The sequence below is a fragment of the Chiloscyllium plagiosum genome, unplaced genomic scaffold (assembly GCF_037043375.1).
Source record: "Chiloscyllium plagiosum isolate Xiang-an unplaced genomic scaffold, Cpla_swu_hap1 HiC_scaffold_13, whole genome shotgun sequence".
Classification (NCBI taxonomy): Eukaryota; Metazoa; Chordata; class Chondrichthyes; order Orectolobiformes; family Hemiscylliidae; genus Chiloscyllium; species Chiloscyllium plagiosum.
Genome location: NW_028270151.1, coordinates 54,528,859 through 54,549,577, shown reverse-complemented (window position 1 = coordinate 54,549,577; position 20,719 = coordinate 54,528,859). Strand labels below are relative to the sequence as shown.

The following is a 20,719-nucleotide window of genomic DNA, read 5'->3' as shown; positions in this document are numbered from 1 at the left end:
ATCTACTTGCAACTCCATTTTCAAGGAGCTATGAACTTGCACTCCAAGGTCTCTTTGTTCAGCAACACTCCCTAGGACCTTACCATTAAGTGTATAAATCCTGCTAAACTTTGCTTTCCCAAAATGCAGCACTTCACATTTATCTGAATTAAACTCCATCTGCCACTTCTCAGCCCATTGGCCCATCTGATCAAGATCCTGTTATAATCTGAGGTAACCTTCTTCGCTATCCACTACACGTCCAATTTTGGTGTCATCTGCAAACTTACTAACTGCAGAATGAGGAATCTTTATTTTAATGCAATGTAGCAGCGAGAGCCTTTAAAGTGACACTTATTTTTTAAAATAATTTTTTTTTTCATTTTTGAGTTGAGTCAGAATGAGTACTGCAGCAATAAGAATGATATACTTGGTAATAAACAGGTGATAATTTTATTGAATGCAACAATTTGCATTTATTATGCTGAGGATATACAGTAATGAGCAAGTACTATAACTGGTACATTTGATAATGGCTATTAACAACCATAAGAACAGGAATAGGTCATTCTGCCTCTTGCACCTGTTCTACCATTCAATGAGATTATGGCTGATCTGTTGCCTCGTCCATATACCTGCCTTTGGCCCAAATTCCTTAATATCTTTGCTTAACAAAATTGTATCTGTCTCCAGTTTAAAATCAACAACAGATCCAACATCCACTGCCATCTCTGGAAGAGAATTAAAAACCTCTATGCCCCTCTGTGTTAAAATGCATCGTAACATCTCTTCTGAACTGTCTGGCCCTAAATCTCAGACTATGCCACCCCCCCAACCCTAACCATAAACTCCCCCAGTTTTAGAATATACAACTAGTGGAAATAGTTTATTTATCTATCTACTGTGTCTTTTTCTGTTGTTATTTTGAAGAATTTGAGCAGATCAGCCAATAAACCTTCTAAGTTCTAGAACAAAAAAAGCATAATTTGTATGATCCCTGTTTTTAACTGAATTCTTGCAGTCCAGATATTATTCTTGTAAACCTGCATTAGACTCTGTACAAAGCCAATACAGAGGAACCTCGATTATCCGGCATTTGATTAACCGAATTTTGGATTATCTGAACAAGGTCGCAAGGTTCCAATCTTGGCTAACAATGTTATCCAGCATTTGATTAACCGAACGAAACACTCCCTGCCTGTGTCCTTCAGATGACCAAGGTTCCTCTGTATACGTTTCCTGAAGTGTTGTGTCCAGATCTGGTTACAGTACTCCAAGTGGGTCTAACAATGGTTTTGTATACCTACAGCACAGCTCCGTCCTCTAGATCTAATGATCAGCATTCAATTAACTTTGTTGATTATTTTCTGCACCTGTTTATGGGATTTTAATGATCTGTACATCTGAACCCCCATGTTTCCTTGGACATCCACTATATTTAACTGCATGCATCAAGAAAGTACCCTGATCTAACCCATTTCAATCTAACTTACAGCATGTAATGTGAATGAGTCAAGCTTTGTTTTCCTGTAACAATAGTTATGAACTTGTTGAACTGGCCTGTCTTTCTCAATAAGCCTGCAATTGACTTTGAAATGAACAGAACCAAGTCCATTTACCAAGCCTGGTATGAGTTTGTAAGTGAAAGTGGCAAGGCATATTTGAAGACTATTGGAAATGCTTCAGACAGGATTTGATTCATTATAAAAGCTGCATTTACCTTGAAATCCCAAGAGGTAAAATCACAATGCAATAGCACTAGCTGTACAGTGAAGACAGGATTTGCGGACTGGCTGATAGTGGTTCATGTGACCATCAGGTTAGTTTCAAATTGGCTGTGAAAACTGCAGAGCTGTCCCCACGAGCTATTTCAACACGACAGAAAAACACTTATTCAGGAACGTCTGGGCAATAGTCAAAACCAGAACAGGGAAGGAAAGAAAAGTGACTGCATCATTGAATTTCCCAATGAAGAAACAAGGCTAAAAATTCCACATACATTGACAGCATTTATAAAAGCCAGGGAACATCAGAGAGATGACCATCAAATCCCTTGGCATGAATTGGAAGACCACTGCTGTCCCATCTGAATTTAGGCTTTACCAAAACAGAATGTAGCTATGGTTTTTAGATCTGGATAAGAAAACCAATGAAAACAAAGGTAGGCATTCGAAATGAGGGTTTGCACAGAATCAACACTGGGCATGTTTCAGGAAGATCAAACAGACCCTGGTAATTGGAGAATATGCTAAGGATCAACCTTAAGTAAAGTAAATTTTAGCATTCCCTGTTCAGGGCTAATGGCTGACAGGCAACAGCCACAAGAATCAATTGATCAGTTTGTCAGTCAGGGCAAAGACATGATATCTGGAAAGCTGAGCAGTTTTAGTGGACCAGTTTTACCTGGTCATACTGATCAAAGGTTTTCAAAAAGATCTCTTGAAGATGAACTAAATATAAAATTACAACATTATGGTTGTTCGAAACAACTAGTTTTCTCAATGACTCTGCCTCTGCTCTTTCCTTTTATCATACAAAGTAAGAGCAAGTAGTTTAGAGGAAAACGCAGAAGTCCGCAGGCTATTCAGTATTAATCAGTTGTACTGTGTTTTCAGTTTTTTCTCAGTTTCTAATGTTTTGACATGAGCAAATAAACTCCATAGAAATTTTGACATAAACTCCTGCCTGCAGGATAGCTGTAGAAATTTATTATTATATTTGCATAAATGTACTTCGGCCCATAGATCTGTAGTTTTATCTCTTAAAACAAGTCTTGCTGCTGTTAACCAGAGTGTAGAAGTTACTGATGTCAAGACCTATTGCAAAAATGTTGGACAACATGACGTGGCATTCAGTCCTCCATCTCTAGGCAGAGTACAGCGCCACTGCCTTCTCCCCTGCATGCCATTACATGGAAGACAAGCAATTTTGGCTAGTCTGCAGTTTCATCCCATCAAGAGGGCAGCAAATTGCAATAGGCAAGGCAAGTGATGGCTCAGTTGCAATGAGTGTAAGATAATGGAAAACTGCATACAAATGAGGTAAGTTTGGTTATGAATGAGATGTAAATTTCCAGTTATTAGGGACATTCTTGTCTTGTCATTCAAAGTCTAGTTGCAGCATTGTGTTTCCTTCACCTCCCCACCCGTACCCCTCCCCACCTCCCCACACACACACGCATCCTCAACGTCAAGCATTCTATTTTCCTTATCTTGCCAAATCTTCAACTGAAAGATGGCCTCATAAGAACACAGTACGACGCTCAACTCATCAAACACCAGTTCTGATGTGCCACAACGAGAAAACATAATGACCTCCTCAGGAGACAGACACGGGATGCAACCAATAGGGTACCCTTCATTGTTCAGTACTTCCTGGGAGTGGAGAAACTACACCATGTTCTTCGCAGCCTGCAAAACATTATCTTTGAAAATGGTCAACGTTGCCTATCTCATACTCTGCAGGCAAGGATGCCTGAGGCACGGTATATTGACGAGACTGAGCAGATGCTACGACACTGCACAACAATCGTGGAACACTTCAGCGGTCAGTTTCTTTCAGCCTCAGATCTTTGGGTGGCTATCCTCCAAGGCCGACTTTGGGACAGGCAACAACGCAGAGTGGCTGAGCAGAGGCTGATAGCCAAGTTCAATACTCATGAGGATGGCCTCAACTGGGAACTTGAGCTCATATCCCCACTACTCTATACACTCACATGCACTCTTACATACTCGCGCACCCATGCAGACCCTTTTTCATACACACGTTCTCTCTCGTACTCACAACATACACCCCCCACACTCTTACCTACGCATACACCCTCTCACAGGCTTCTACTCCATCACACTCATGCACACTCTTGCGTTCTCTCTCTCTCTGTCTCTCTCTCTCTCTCGTCTGTCTGTCTCTCTCTCTCTCTCTCTCTCTCTCTCTCGAACGCACACACGACTTTGGGTGAAATTGTAATTGGAGACATATTCTATTTTTGCTCAATGCAGGTAGTCAAACCGTGTCATTTTATAAATTCCTAGTTTGGAACCAGATTGACTCAAGATTGGGATACAGATAGACTCTACCCTCACACCTTTTAATACATTGTCTGAGCTGAGATGTCACATTTTTTTATATACATCAGGTTCAAATAATCGGGGACCCCGTACAGGTCTAATTCTAAATTGATGCAATGAAACTGGGGTTACCTTGGATAAATAACTAATTTGATAAATTGTTTCTGTCCCTGTTCAATAAATTACAAATTACATTTATGCAAACAACACCAATGTCTTTGTTAAAGTGTTTCCTTTCATCTCTCAGTTGTGAATTCTGCTTCATGGATGCGACATAGAAACCTGTATGTTTGATCCATGCTATACCAGGTAGATTTTCATCACAACTTGGAACATAATATGTATATACCATATAAAGCTTTGGTTTCCTTGGAATTTTACAGCATCAGTATGGCTAGTTTATACTTTTGAATAAAAATGATGCAAAAAGTCAGACTTGAACAGTGTCTAATCACACATTCAAACTTAGGACTTGTATTAATGTAACTTTCTTTTACTCTAACAAAATCGTTTTGAATTTATTTTGTGGTATTTGAATGCAAAAGCAATAGGGTGCATCCTTTTTATAAAGTAAAGCCAGAGAGTCATATTGACAAGAAGCTCGAATATTATCGGGTTTATTTGGCCTTGAAATTAAATTACCCTATTTTTTGATGTCTAGCAGTGTTACCACCCAATGTCGTTTTCAGTTAGCTTGTAAAATGAGTTCCAATGATGTCTTGCATAAAAAAAATCAAGAAATAGATAGCATTAAATGTAATGTGGCTTGAACAGGAGATGGCTTACATTCATCCATTTAACTGATTGATTGATTGGAGGATTAATGAAAGCAATAGTTATCAATAAATAATGGGGTATGAGAACTTATTACTGTCAATTAAATGTACTTATTGAAATGTAGTCAGCATTATAGTGTTAAATCATCATTTAAACTGTTCAAATATTGAAGCATGACAGCCAATTTGTACTTTGGACGATTCCATAATATGCAATGAGTTAATTACCCAAGTAATCAGTTTTAAATTTGATGGTCGAGTGATAAATAAAACAAAAAAAAATACATCTGTACAACCTACGTTTCAGGGTTTTTTTTGTCTCCAGAGACAAATATAAGTTGAAACAGCTAACATTTATAGGACACCTTTACTGGAGGGAAGGGGATTTGCCTGCAGGTAGTAAAAATCATGCAAGATGGTCAAAACTGTGACCTTACAGAGGTTCTTAAAGAAGTAGCATGGTTTTGGGGAAAACATCTTGAAAATAGAGGAATGATGACAGTTTTTCTGATAGTGGGATTGGATCCACAGTAGATCTGAATCGGGAGATCAAGGAAACTGTGTACATGTTGAGATTGGGGAAGGTTACAAAAGTAAATTACCTGAAAATGGGGAGGGAGTTTGCAAACCAAGACAAGGGTGTTTAATTTTGTTAGATGGATGATTTGCACAGCAAAATTGCAAAATGATGCCATGAAGGTGCAGAAGGTGACTGAAACGAATCATTGTTTGATACAGAGTACTATGTTATTGATAAATGCAAGATGTTTGTCTTAAGACTTTAGCGTTGGTGTGAAGAGGGTGGTGAGTTGAAAAAGGAAAGAAAGAACAGCGAGGGGCCAGAATCAAATGACAAACAGTGGTGATAATTAAACACAAACAATCCTTTGGGTTGCATTTATCCAAACTGCAGAGATTTTCAAATGGTAGCTGGAAATAAGCAATAAAAGTAAATTTTAAAGTTTTAAATTAGACCAACAGCGTCCAACATAGAAGGCCTGCTAATGTCCAGTCAAATTGGCAGATATTTGCTGCAAAATTGCTTGCTCTTTGTATCTCCATAACAGCACTCCAAACTAATTTGTTGCACTGATGCACTTTGGGATATTTCTGAGATATAAGACAATGCAATAATTTATTTTCTCTGCCATTCCCTAGCATAATTCCAATAGCCATAGCTGAATAGTATCAGAGCTGTTCTTGTTTTCTTTAACTGTGCTTTGGACCTGATGTCTGGTACCTCTGTGCTTCTCCAGTATCTTTGGTTGCATAGAATACAATATTCTAATAGTTTCTTACTTATAAAAAAGATTATATTGAAATGTTATTCATTCTAATTGTAATGTTTCAACTTTATAGGCAATATTGCATCTTTTTTAAAATTCTTGTAGTACAATGTTTTCATGAGCATTTTGCAGTACTAATTTGCAATTCCTATTCCCATAGATTTGTAAATTAATTCAAAAATGGCATCTTTGCTGGGATTCCTGACCGTGTCGATTGTGAAGTATGTTATGGTCGACGCAGGCATCAGGGATGGTATCACTGCTGACTTTTCTGTGAAAATGTACCATTATTTGCGGTCACTGGAAAAAGATGGAAACATTTTTTACTCCCCGTTTAGTATTGCTAATGCCTTAGGAATGGTTGAGCTTGGCGCTGGGAGTACAACTCTTGAGCAAATTCAACACGTCATGGGCTACCATTACTTGCAAAAAGGTATATATTGTCTTTATTTAGGTAAACTAATTTTATTCAGTAAGTCTGTGGTATATTCTTAACACCCTTAAATGTGAATTATACAACTAATGTTTTTGGTTGGTTAAGTTCCTAGTTTTAAAAAATCCTGTAATCCGTATTAGTTCACCTTGACTTCGTGGTCTTGAAGCATCACCCAATGCCTGCCTTTTGGAAAGTGCTCGTTAAGGTAAAACACCTGGATCTTTATTCAAAAATATTCATTTAATCGGAGATCAAGTTTTCATCAGGTAGATCTTGAACCTTCCAAAGAAGCCATAACATGATAAATCTAACTTAGTTACCGCTGGCACAAATATTGTACATATGGACAATATCTGAAGTATTCTGATATATGTTGCCCTTTGACGTTACAGGACATTAAATATTTAATTTTCATTATTCATACAATGAAGGCAACATTGCAGAGCATTATTCAGGAGTATGTATTTTGTAACATTGCTGATTTCTGTTTTAATCAGGTGCGGAATTTGACTTGTTGCGGGATCTGTCTCAGTCCATGAAAGCAGACAGCCAGCAGTATGTAATGAAGCTTGTCAACTCGTTGTTTGTGGAGAAAGGATTCCAACTGAGTGACCAGTTCCTTCAAATGCTTAAAAAATATTTTGGTGCCAGTGTTGAAAGTATTGACTTCAGCCAACCTTCTTTTGTGGCTGACCACATCAATGAGTGGGTGCAGAATCAAACAAATAGTAAGTATTGTCAATTTGGACAATATTAGTAGAAATGCCTATGTTTTTGAACTGTACCATTGCACAGAATTAGAATGTGCCACAAAGAGGAAACTTATTCAGCCTACTGTGCTTGCAATGATTCTGTTGAAGAATTATCCACTTCATCCTATTCTGTTGTTGTCCCAGGCCTGCATTTGTTTTAGATACTTTTACAACTTTCCTTTTATGTTTCTTTTGGTGTTCTTTTAAAGGTTCACCGAGGCATTCAGTGCAGCTTTGTTATGTACAACAACTGCAACTGTCCCATCTCTACCTTTTGACTGAAATTCATGTCTGGCATCCTCCCAGGCACAAATCTTGACAATATCTTTCCTGTCCACCCTCCCCTTCCTACTGTTGCCTCTGGTCCATAGGGCTTTTTACAATTGGGAATTAATCATCTGGGTCAAAATCCCAGAACTCTCTAACAGCGTTGTAGATGTCCCTATACCCCAAGTACTGCAGTGATTCAAGAAGGCAGCTCACCGTCATTTTCTCCTGAGCAGTTAGGAATTGGCAATAAATGTTGGCTTAGACAACATTGTCTATATTCCATAAATTAATTTTAAAAATCCCTCTCCTCATCTTGATCCAGAATGCCCATTTTGTTTGTGAACAATGCTCTTGCCAACCAGTTACTACTTCTGGGTGATGACATCAGCATCATGGCTTTAATGGAAACCTAACAGAGGAGGTGATGACACCTTCCCCCTAATTTGAAGCCTGGCCACCTGTCAATACATTATTTATTTTTCCAAGACCATTTTGTTAATGGAGTGGCTTTTATGACTAAATCACATCCTGGTTTGTCCTCTTATTCCTGTGACAAGTTCTCACCTTGTTCTACTCTCACTGCTCATTTTCTACCATCCACAGTACCAAGTTTTTTTCATTGAGATACCTTGACTGCCTTCTTCCATCAGGCTATGCATCAAGCAACTTCTCCTTTGAAATTTCACCTTCCATCTCAACTTATCACTTTCTCTTCTCGAAAAATACTTTCCTCTTATTCTTTCCTTGACTTTTTTTACCAATATTTACAGTCACTCTTTTTGACCTTGTCATATTATGGGGTTTTACTGGTATAGTGGGCTGTGAAGAAGGTTATTTAAGAGCACAGCAATATTTTGATCCAATAGATGGAGAAGTGGCAGATGGAGTTTAATTTGGGTAAATGTGAGGTGTTGCATTTTGGTATGGGCAAATCAGGGCAGGACTTATGCAGTTGATGGTGGAGCCCTGGGGAGTGTTGTTGAACACAGGAACTTAGGGGTGCAGATCCATAATTCCTTGAAAGTGGAATTGCGTGTAGACAGGATGATGAAGAGGTCGGTTGGCATGCTTGCCTTCATTGGTCAGAGCGTTGAGTATAGCAGTTGGGATGTCATGTTGCAGCTGTATGAGACATTGACGAGGCATACAATTCTGATTGCTGTGCTACAGAAAAGATGTTGTTAAACCAGAAAGGGTACAGGAAAATATTTACAAGGTTAATGTTCAGACTGGAGGACTGAGTTATAGGGAGAGGCTGGACATTTTATCCCCTGGAGCATTGGAGGCTGTGCCATAGAGGAGGGGAAAGTGAGGACTGCAGATGCTGGAGTACCAGAGTTGAAGAATGTGGTGCTGGTAAAACACCGGTTTGTAGTAAATGTCTGTCCGTCATTTCTGCCACCTCCAGACAGACCCCACCACCAGGGATATATTTCCCTCTCCACCCCTATCAGCATTCAGAATAGACCACTCCCTCCGCGACTCCCTCGTCAGGTCCATACCCCCCCCACCAACCCAACCTCCACTCCCGGCACCTTCCCCTGCAACCGCAAGAAGTGCAAAACTTGCGCCCACACCTCCCCCCTCACCTCCCTCCAAGGCCCCAATGGATCCTTCCATATCCGTCGCAAATTCACCTGCACCTCCACACACATCATTTACTGTATCCGCTGCACCTACATTGGTCTCCTCTACATTGGGGAGACAGGCCGCCTACTTGCGGAACGTTTCAGGGAACACCTCTGGGACACCCACACCAACCAACCCAACCGCCCTGTGGCTGAACACTTTAGCTCCCTCTCCCACTCCGCCAATGACATGCAGCTCCTTGGCCTCCTCCATCGCCAGACCCTGGCCACACGATGCCTGGAGGAAGATCACCTCATCTTCCGCCTAGGAACCCTCCAACCACACGGGATGAATGTAGATTTCTCCAGCTTCCTCATTTCCCCTCCCTCCTTCCCCCCCCCCCCCCCCACCTTATCTCAGTCCCAGCCCTCGGATTCAGCACCGCCCTCTTGACCTGCAATCTTCTTCCCGACCTCTCCGGCCTATCACCCTCACCCTCACCACCTTCCACCCATCGTATTCCCAGTGCCCCTCCCCCAAATTCCCTCCCTCCTACCGTTTATCTCAGCCCGCTTGGCACACCAGCCTCATTCCTGAAGAAGGGCTTATGCCCGAAACGTCGATTCTCCTGCTCCTCTGATGCTGCCTGGCCTGCTGTGTTTCTCCAGCACCACATTTTTCAACTCAAGGCCTTTATAGAGCCAAGATCTTTTTCCCAGGGTAGGGGAGTCCAAAACTAGAGGGCATAAGTTTAAAGTGAGAGGGGAAAGATTTAAAATGGACCCAAGTGAATGAGGAAGTGATAGAGGCAGGTACAATTACAACATTTTAAAAGATGTTTGGACAGGTACATAAATAGGAAAGGTTTAGAAGAATATGGGCCAAATGCATGCAAATCAAACTAGTTCAGTTTAGGATACCAGGTTGGCATGGATGAGCTGAGTGGAAGGATCTGTTTCCATGCTGTATGACTCTGTAACCCGATGACTCTAAAATCATAATATAAATTGCTATCTACTCTGAAGAAGAGTGAAACTGAACTCAAAAGGTTGACTTTTTTCTGTCTCTCAACAGATGCTGCCAGACTTACTGAACTTCAGCAGCATTTCCTGATTTTATTCCAACTTCAGCTCTGTCCAATCTGTGAACTTACATCTTTCTCCAGTTTTCCCTCTTGCCTTCTCAATTTGTCTGCAAGACACACCTATTCCCACCTGACCACTAAACTTCCCTTTCTCATCCCCTAAATGCCTCTCCTCCATCAACCAGTTGGATGAGACAGCATTCCCCTGCTCCCATTCTTTTTTCTATCTAATTGTAGCTGGAGTATAATTTTAAGTGGTTTCTTATCCACTTACACAGTTACCTCTGGTGTCTCCCAAGAATCTATCTTTGGCTCCATCCTGTTTCAGCATGTACAAAATGATATCCAGCTCTATTTCTCTACGACTTCTTGACTGTTCTGCTGTCAGTAAAATACGAGCAACTTGTTTGAAATCGAGTATTGAATGAGCAGAATTTTCCTCGAACCTGGTCTTTGTTCCCCACCACAGTCTCTATCTGGTCACTGTTTAAAAACTCCATTCACTGCCTACTGGTTCTATTTCTCTCTCTGGCAACTGTCTGAGCACGAACAAGTTTGTTGACAAATTCAGTGCCATTTATGACCCCATTTTATAAGCTTCTAATTCTATGCCCATGCCATCCATAAGACTGTAAGACTATTTCCATCACCGTACTATCAACTGGTTACAACCTGCCTCAGCCAAATACTGAAACTCTCACCTTATGTCTTTGCTACCTCTAGAACTGATTATTCCAATGCTCCCTTTGTGGTCTTCTACATTCTGTTTTTCATAAACTTGATACAAACCAAAGTTGTGCTACCCAAAGTCTGTTTACCCATCATTCCTCCGCTCGTTGACCTTGAACTAGCCCACATTCTAAGCAATACATTTACTTCAACTCATTGCTCCAAGGCATGCCCCTTCTCTATCTTTGTAATGGCTTCAACTCTCTCAAACCCCTTGGATATGCTGTGTCCTCTTGAGCATCCCTAATTTTAATTGCTGCAGCTTTGATGGCCATGCCTTCAATTACCAGCGCCACGTGTTTTGGAATTCCTTCCCTTCACTCTCCATGCTCCTGTTTTGATGCTCCTTGTACAAATCCAATCCAGCCAATTACCACCCCATCAGTCTACTCTTGATCATCAGTAAGGTCATAGAAGGGGTAAGCAACAGTGCTAGCAAGCAGCAGTTACTGTGCAATAACAACATGCTCACAGATGCTGAGTTTGTGTTATCCAAGGTAGTCTGCTCCTGACCTCATTACAACCTTGGTTTAAACACAAACAAAAGAGCTGAATTCCAGAGGTTAGACAAGACCAAGTACCCTTGACATTGAGGCTTCATTTGACTGAGTGTGACATCAGAGTGAGCCCAAGCAAAATGTGTCAATGGGAATCTGGAGAAAAAGTCTTTGCTGCATACAATCATACCCAGCATAAAGAAATGATTGTTGTTGCTCGGGGTCAGTCATCTCTGCTCCAGAATACCTCTGCAGGATTTCCTGAGGCTAGTATCCTCTGCCCAACCACCTTCAGCTGCTTCAGCAATGCACTGTCATAAGGTCAGAATGGGGATGTTAGCTGATGGTTGCAGAATGTTCAGTACCATTTGTGACTCCTTAGACAATGAAACCGTTCTTATCCATATGCAGAAACTTCTGAATAAAATCTAGGTTTGGGCTGAGAACTAGTAAGAGTGTGGTGCTGGAAAAGCACGGCTGGTCAGGCAGCATCCAAGATTCCTGATGAAGGGCTTATGCCCAAAACATCAACTCCCCTGCTTCTTACATGCTGCCTTACTGGCTGTGCTTTTCCAGCACTACACTCTTCAACTCTGATCTCCAGCATCTGCAGTCCTCACTTTCTCCTGAGAAATAGCAAGTCACATTCATGTCTTACAATGACAGAGAATTTAACAATTTCCCCTTGAACATCACTGAATACTCTACTATCAACATCTTGGGGATTACCATTGACCAGAAATTGAACTGGAATAGTGATATAAATATTGTGGTTACAAGAGCAGATCAAAGGCTTGGAATCCTGTAGTAAGTAACTTGCCTCTTGACTCCCCATGCCTGTCTACCATCTGCAATGTACAACTCAGATGTTTGAAGGAATATTCCCTACTTGTTTAGTTGTGCAGCTCGTATAATATTCAAGAAGCTTCCACCATGTGGGATAAAGCCTGCTGGTTTAGCACCACAGCCACAAGCATTCACTCCCTCCACCAACACTCTAGATACACTACAAAAATTCACAAAGACTCAAAATTTGCAACCGCCACTATCTAGAACACCAGAACCTACAAGTTTCCATCCAGGCTTGGAAATATATCGCTCATCCTTCAGTGTCGCTGGGTGAAAATCCTGGAACTCCCTTGCTGACAGCACTGTGGATATACCTATAGCAAATGGACTGCAATGGTTTAAGTAGGCAGCTCACCACCATGTTCTCAAGTGTATCTAAGGATGGGCAATAAATATCTGGTGGGCCAGCAAAGCTTGCATCTCATGAATATATTTTTTTAAATTACATCAAACTTTTCATCATCTGCTCTAAAATCTCTCTACTTTGGTAAATGTCACATTTTGTTTCTCAAAAACCCTATGAAGCTCCTTGGGGCCTGTTACACAATATATGGTGCACAAAAATTAGCTATTGCTGCCTTCCTGTCTCTTTCCAATTTTTCCTTTTGAAATCTTCATTTTATATAATTTTTTTCTATTGAGAGTTCATTTTTCCTTATGAAAGATTTTTAGATGCTGCAAGTACTACTGTTTCTAGGAAAGCATTTTATATCCTAGGATCCCTTTGCTTGATATAGATCTTCTAATATCTTTGTTTAGTGGCACTTATGAAATTATACTCTCTGCAGCATTGACCAGTGAAAATAATTCTTTCCTTTTTATCTCCTAAAAGTATAACATTTACATAATTTTGATCCATTCTATTAAATTACAGCTCAAACATTGTTCCTTCTTCTTGGATAAAAGGCCAGTTTCTTTAGTCAATATTAAATAAATCTTTTCTGCATGCTTACCTAATGTAGTGCTCCCAATCCAGTACAACATTCCAAATATTTTGATACTGCTTATGGACTTGGGCATTATCATGAGCATTTCCATTTTAAAAAAAAGACACTTTTTTTGTTGCAGTTTATCTTCACCCAATCATTTCAAGATTTGTGTCACTGACTCAAAAGACATTCTCTTGTTTTACTTATTTACTGTTTAGTGCATTATTCCCATCTACCCTCCCAAAATGAATCGCCTCACAGTTCAACAGATATGTGTTTGCTCAATTCAGTAACCTATCAGCTCCAGACTGTAAGCAATTTCCTCCTTTTAGATCCTTATTATCGATCTCTATTAATTATAATCCCCATGCACGAAGGAGAGAGGTGTGTATGTTTGCTATTGAGTGCTAACAGTAACTACATTCACAACCTGCTCATGAATAATTCTGCTTAGTGTGTAGTGAATTTTGCTGATTATATAAATCCCTGTGTGATTTGTATCTCTGTGAAATAATGTACTTGCATATTTTCTTTTCTTTTTGCTCAGATAAGATACCAAATCTTTTATCGCCAAAGGACTTGGATGCTTTAACTCGTCTAGTTCTTGTTAATGCAATTTACTTTAAAGGAAACTGGAAGTCTGAATTCAGAGGAGAGAATACGCGCACATTTCAGTTTACCAAAGATGATGAAAGCGAAATCCAGATAGCTATGATGTACCAACAAGGCGATTTCAATTATGGTTTGCAAATATTTAGCTGCTTTACACAGTTAATTAAAATTGACCTTTTCAAATGCCACGTCAAATGAATGAAATAAAGGTTAAACTTATTCCAGAATAGTGTTCCTTTGTTTCCTTAGCCTTTTCGAGCACAATCAGTTGATATTCTCTGTTATAACTACACAATAGCCGAGATATTTTAACTAAAGCATTCAGCAGTGCACAGAGACATGCTGAAAGCCAATATACTCACTTGATATATCATCATTTATAATTCTACTACAATGTGTAGTGTCAGCTGGGGCACAGCTAGTTCACTTCTAAATCAGAAGCTAATGAGTTCAATGCCAACTCCAAAGATTTGACCATGAATATTAGACCTGCACTGTAAAGCTTGGGAATGCTGATTTATCAGAAGAAACGTTGTTCAAATAGCTGCTATTTAAAAAAAGACTTCACCTCTGTCCTTATTTGAATGCAAGTTCCCATTTCATTGTTTCCATAAAGAATTTGAAGGTATCCCTTGTACTTGTACTTCAACCAATACCATTAAAGCCAATAAACTGGTGATCATCTCGGTGTGGTTTGTGGAAGCTTGCTGTGTCCATGTTGGCTGCTGTGTACCCAACATTGCAACGGAGACTACACATCAAAAAATACTTTTTGGCTGTAAAGCATTTTGTGACATCCCAAGGTTGTACTATCTTTATAAATACAACTTTTTTTTTAGGTGAATTCAGTGATGGCTCAAATGAGGCAGGAGGAGTGTACCAAGTTTTAGAAATGCCTTACATTGGTGACGAGATGAATATGATGATTGTTCTTCCAAGACAAGAAGTACAGCTGGCTACCTTGGAACCACTTATCAAAACCCAACTAATTAACGAATGGGCAAGCTCAGTAAAGAAGCAGAAGGTTGAAGTATATTTGCCAAGGTTGGAGGAATTTTCTTGTTTGGGGAATGATGCCTATTAGAATCTATTTTCATTTCTACAATATGATAAGTAATTTTGATATTAGAAAGTAACATATGCGTTTGGGGAAAATTCAGTGATTGTAGATAACAGTATTTAATGTGAAAAGTCCATTTGGGTTTCCTTGCAGCATATACGTAACATATAATGTTATATTCTTTACTTTGAGAATCTCATAGTTTCTATTGAGTACTTATGAACTCAACAGGAAGGTTTTCTTTTCAGATGTGAGAGATATTAGCTAGGAACCTTGTTCTCAGCAAGCTCTCCTCCAACCCAGCTGGTTCTTAACAGGCTTGCCTCCAACTGAACCATGTAAAACAAGGTCCATTCCAGGATAATCACTGTTCAGATCAGCCCTGGCAAGCTCTAAAGCAACCTGTACTACCCAGGCATGTGAATTCTCAGAAGTCTTATTTTTAAAAAATTGCGATGTGGATCTTCGCTGACCTCTTTTCAAGAAACAACTTCAGATATTTCCACCAAACTTGAAATAAATGTATTCTGCACGACCTTTAAAACTTCAAAACAATATTAAGAATAAACCATCTTTGTAACTCCAGTCAGTATGGATCTTGCACACCTCTATGAACGTTCTTGAGCAGAATAGCAAAGTCATAAAATCACAGAGAATTACAGCATGGAAACAGACTGTTTTGTCCAACTCGTTCTTGCTAACCAGATATTCTAATAAATCTAGTCTCACTTGCCAGCCTTTGGCCTCTATCCCTCTAAAGCATTCCTATTCATATACCCATTCAGATGCCTTTTAAATGTTGTAATTGTACCAACCTCTACCACTTCATGTGACAGCTTATTCCGTACAAGCACCACCCTCTGTCTGAAAAAAAATTGCTCCTTAGGAAATGGGAAAAAGACCTTGGTTATTCACCCTATACATGGCCCTCATGATTTTATAAACCTCAACAAGATCACCCCTCAGCCTCATATGCTCCAGGGAAAATACCCCTTGCCTATTCAGCCTCTCTCCAGAGCTAAAACCTTCCAAACCTAGTAACATCCTTGAAAATCTTTCCTGAACCCATTCAAGTTTCACAATATCTTTACTATAGCAGGGAGACCAGAATGGAACACAGTATTCCAAAAGTGGCCCAACTCATATCCTGTATAGCTGCAACATGACATCCCAATTCCTCTCCTCAATGCACTGGGTAAGAAAGGCAAGCGTACCAAGCACCACCTTCACTATTCTGTCTACCTGAAACTCCACTTTCAAAGGAACTATGAAACTACACCTCAAGTGCTCTTTATTCAGCAACACTCTCCAGGACCTTACAGTTAAGTGTAAAAAGCCTGCCCTGATTGACCTTAGCAAATCCAGCACCTTCCATTTATCTAAATTAAACTCCATCTGCCACTCGTCAGTGCATCTGATCAAGGTCCCTTGGAATCTGAGATGATCTTCACTGTCCACTACTCCACCAATTTTGGTGTAAGCTGCCAACTTACTAATGATTTCTTCTCCTATATTTGCATCCAAATCATTTATATAAATAACAAAAAGCAGAGGACCCAGCACCGATCCATCACTGGTCACAGGCCTCCAAACCAAATGACAATCCTCCTCCGCCACCTTTTCCTACCTTCGAGCCAATTCTGTATCCAAATGACTAGCTCTCCCTGGATTCCATTTGATCTAACCTTGCTAACCAGTCTACCATGCTGAACCTCATCGAATGTCTATATGGACTTCAGCAAGGCAGCATCTACCATTCTGCCCTTATCAACCTTCTTGGTTACTTCTTCAAAAAACTCAAATTAATGAGATACAATTTCCCACACACAACCATATTGACTATCCCTAATCAGTCCTTGCCTTTCTAAATACATGTAAATCCTGGCCCTCAGAATCCCTTCCAATAACTTGCTCATCACTGACATCAGGTTCACCGATGTAAAGTTCTCTGGCTTTTCCTTACCATCTCTTAAACAGTAGCACCACATTAGCTACCCTCCAGTCTTCCAACACCTCACCTGTGGCTATTGAGGATACAAAAATCTCTGCAAGGGGCTCAGCAATCACTTCCCTGGCTTCCCATAAAGTTCTGGGATTTTGCTGAAAAGGTCTCCGAGATGTATCCACCTTTTATACATTTTAAGATGTCCAGCACAATCTTCTGTGTAATATGGGCACTTTTCCAAATGTTACTATTTATTCCTCTAAGTTCTTTAGATTCCATATATTTTCCACCGTAAATACTGACAGGAAATACTTGTTTAGTATCTCACCCATCTCCTGCATGTCCACACATGGACAGCTTTGTTGATTTTTATAGAGCCCTATTCTGTCACTAGTTACTGTTTTGTCCTTAATGTATTTGTAAAATCTCCTTAGATTCTCTTTAACCATATTTGCCAAAGTTACCTCATGTCCCCTTTTTGCACTCGTCCTGATTTCCCTTTTAAGCACGCTCCTACTGCCTTTATACTCTGAGGGTTTCACTCGATCCCAGCCTGTCATATGTCTCCTTTTTCTTGACCAGAGCCTCAGTTTCTCTAGTCATCCAGCATTCTCTACACCAACCAACCTTGCCCTTCATACTAACAGGAACGTACTGCTTCTGGACCCTTGTTATCTCATTTTTGAAAACCACTTTCCAACCATCCCTTTACCTGTGAACAGCCTCTCCCAATCAACGTTTTGAAAGTTCTTCCTTTAATACTGTCAAAATTAGCCTTATTCCAATATAGAACTTTAACATTTAGATCAGGTCTATCATTTTCCATAAATATTTTAAAAATAACAGAATTATGGTCACTGGCCCCAAAGTGTTCCCCCACTGACACCTCAGTCACTCACCGTGCCTTATTTCCCAAAAGAAGGTCAAGTTTTCCCCTCTGTAATAGATACAACCACATATCAAACAAGAAAGTGTTCTTGTGCAGTTGAGAATGTCACTTGTGCTAACTGTGTTTAAACAAATTTTTATTAAAATCATTATTTTGAAATTACAGTGTAAGGGGAACATATTCAGCATATAGCAGCAACAATTGGTTTTGCTTTACAAAAATGACATTATTAATCATTTTAAACTCCACAGAAGAAACCATTCTCCTTTTATAAAGATTGATATATCATTTAAAATTAAAGCAAAAGAAATGCTTACAAGTAATTCCAACCTGCTTGTTTTCATTCTTGTTTCAATGCAAATAAAATTATGTTGCTAGATTCAAAATGACACAGAATATTGATTTGAAGGAAGTTCTCGCAGGCCTGGGGATCTCTGAAATGTTTGGTGTTGAGGCTGACCTCTCAGCAATGACCGGTAAGTAAAGTCCTTCTCATTTAAAGATTTCTTATTAGCTTGTTACAATGCATATAAAATTCTGTTTAAATCTAGCTGAGGTAACAAGTCTTTGAAACTTTCTTCTAATGCTGTAGGTGGGCAGCCCTTTCCTTCAGCACTGGTCTTTGGGGTGAATTGATGATATTTAAGGAATGAGTTTTTTTAAGAAATAAAATCAGAAACTGCTTGAAAAACTCAACAGGTCCGACAGCATCTGTAGAGAGAGAGTAGAGTTAAAGTTTCAGGTCCAGTGACCCTCCTTCTGAAGGTAAATAGTGCAATGGTATCAAGTTTGTGGCACTTTGGAAATAAAGACTGGTGTCTTTGAGAAATGTATTTGTTTTTAACTTTTCTGCTTATAAGATAAATGTGGATTAGTCAGCATTTAAACATTATCATGGTGAACTTCAAATATCCTTCTAAAATCTATACCCCCTAATGGCTGGAACACTGTTTCCTGTTTCTAGTCGATCAGAGCAAGTCTCATTTTCAACTCTGGTTGTCTTGTCGAGTTGTTCAGCTCCACCTTAAATTTATCCCAATGTGCAGGGTTTATATTTCAGGTGCTGTCAGGGTGCACTGAGGATATTGAAATGAAGGATGAACATGGTCCAGACACACAGAAGCAGATGACCTAATGTGGCAGCCAGTTACTACTTGGTCAAAAAGAGGCGAGAGAGAGAGAGAACAGCAGACCAGGGTTGTTCATGTCTATTTTTGAATTGTGGGTTAGAAAAAAAGTTACAAAGTGCTGTTACCTGGAAGTCCAGCACAAAATTACAAGTTACAGATCACTGCATTTTAATTTTAATGATAACTAATGTACATATTTTTCTGTGTGAATGACATGTTGCAATTAGACTATGCTGTCTATTCAGTCAGTTGTACTCTGCTGCTCTTCAGCAAATATGCACTGTCACACTTCACTCAGACAAACACAAATGGCACTTGCTAAGTTTCAAAAGAAATCAGAGCACCAAGTGATCAAGACTTATTTCATCTCAGTGCACACATGGAATTTATTTACTCCATGTCGACTAACCTGAAAAGGGAGAGGCCCACTCTTTCTCTAAGTAGTTTGATATCAGTACTGTACTGGATAGGCATGACAATACTCTGGTCTCAGGCCTTCTTTTTGAACAAATCTCTGCAAGTAAAGCACCAAAATTGGATTGTGACATTTGATAATTATATTTTTCTAATGTGCAGATAATCAAATACTCAGTGGTGTAGATGTTTTTTGGCACACCAATGATATTGATATGAACGCTAAAGGTTGAATTTGACCAGAACTTAGTTGTGTCCTTTTCATTGAGTTTCATGAAAACGTTTAGCTCTGTGGACACTAGCAGGTTTTCTCTTGCTATTCTCCACAGCTCACCTCATTGGCTGTACACCATGATTCTGTGGCACCCCGCCTTATGTTATCTTCCACTTTTTTTTTTATATAGATATTTTTATTAGAAATTTAACATTTTTACAAGTTTACAAAAATAAACAAAACTCTCAAATACAAACATTGATATACAATTAAATCAGATATACAATAGACAAAATTTAACAAAAGAAAAAAATACCGAAAAAGAAAAAAAAACAAAACTCAACTGTCCACTAATCTAACCTACAACTAACCAGAGTGTATATTTAAGTCTCTTACATGCTTGGAATGTGTTGACATCAAATGTAATAAAACCTGTATTCTCCTAAGGGGCCCCCGACCAGCCAGGTTTGTAATCTCAATTAAATAAAAGCCCTTGTTAGGATAGACGAAATATCTGTATTTATGTAATTCAAGAAGGGCTGCCATATTTTATAAAATAATTCGGTCTTTTGGTGCACCATATTTGTAAGGAAGTCAAGGGGAATACATTCCATAATTAATCTGTGCCAATTTGAGAGTCCAGGGGGGCCCTCAGCCACCCAGTTCACCAAAATATATTTCCTTGCACAGAAAGAGAGAATAGAAAATAGTCTCTTCCCGTACATGTCCAGGGAGAGAAAGTTTGAAAAGCCCAAAAGGAGAGATACAGGGTCCACTTTAATTTCCGTTCCTAAAATTTCTGTCAGGGTACTTGCTACTTTAGTCCAATATCTTCAGATCTTATGACAGGTCCATAGGCAATGTACAAGAGTGCCCACCTCTATTTTACATTTGGGAGACATTGGAGATGCTCCTGCCTTAAATTTTGCCAGTCGAACCGGTGCTATATGGGCCCTATGAAGTATCTTCAGCTGGATAGCCTGAGTTCTGTTACAGATAGTAATTCTTCTAGCGTTTTCCCAAATATCATTCCATGTTTCTATAGAGATTTCTAGTCCCAAATCTTGATCCCATGTTTTAAGCAGATTATCCATATCTCCCGATACTTCATCATCATGTAGTAAATGATAAATAGTACTGATGGAAGATACCCCCACTGGTCGTAGGACACTACATTCTCTATCTGATTTATAAAGATTATCTAATAATGTAGTCTTCTTCTGTATATAGTC

General features: G+C 39.4%; 1 protein-coding gene across 2 annotated transcripts in view; it reads left to right on the top strand.

Annotated features, from left to right (window-relative positions):
- serpini1 (serpin peptidase inhibitor, clade I (neuroserpin), member 1) overlaps positions 1–20,719 on the top strand; it is a 38,696-nt gene that overhangs the window by 3,598 nt on the left and 14,379 nt on the right. For both annotated transcript variants that reach the window (XM_043702171.2, XM_043702172.2), the window contains exons 2-6: positions 6,269–6,541; positions 7,042–7,272; positions 13,771–13,965; positions 14,675–14,879; positions 18,108–18,205. In XM_043702171.2, coding sequence (XP_043558106.2) covers positions 6,289–6,541; positions 7,042–7,272; positions 13,771–13,965; positions 14,675–14,879; positions 18,108–18,205 — 982 coding nt within the window. In that variant the 5' untranslated portion in view covers positions 6,269–6,288. The remainder of the gene's footprint in view (positions 1–6,268; positions 6,542–7,041; positions 7,273–13,770; positions 13,966–14,674; positions 14,880–18,107; positions 18,206–20,719) is intronic.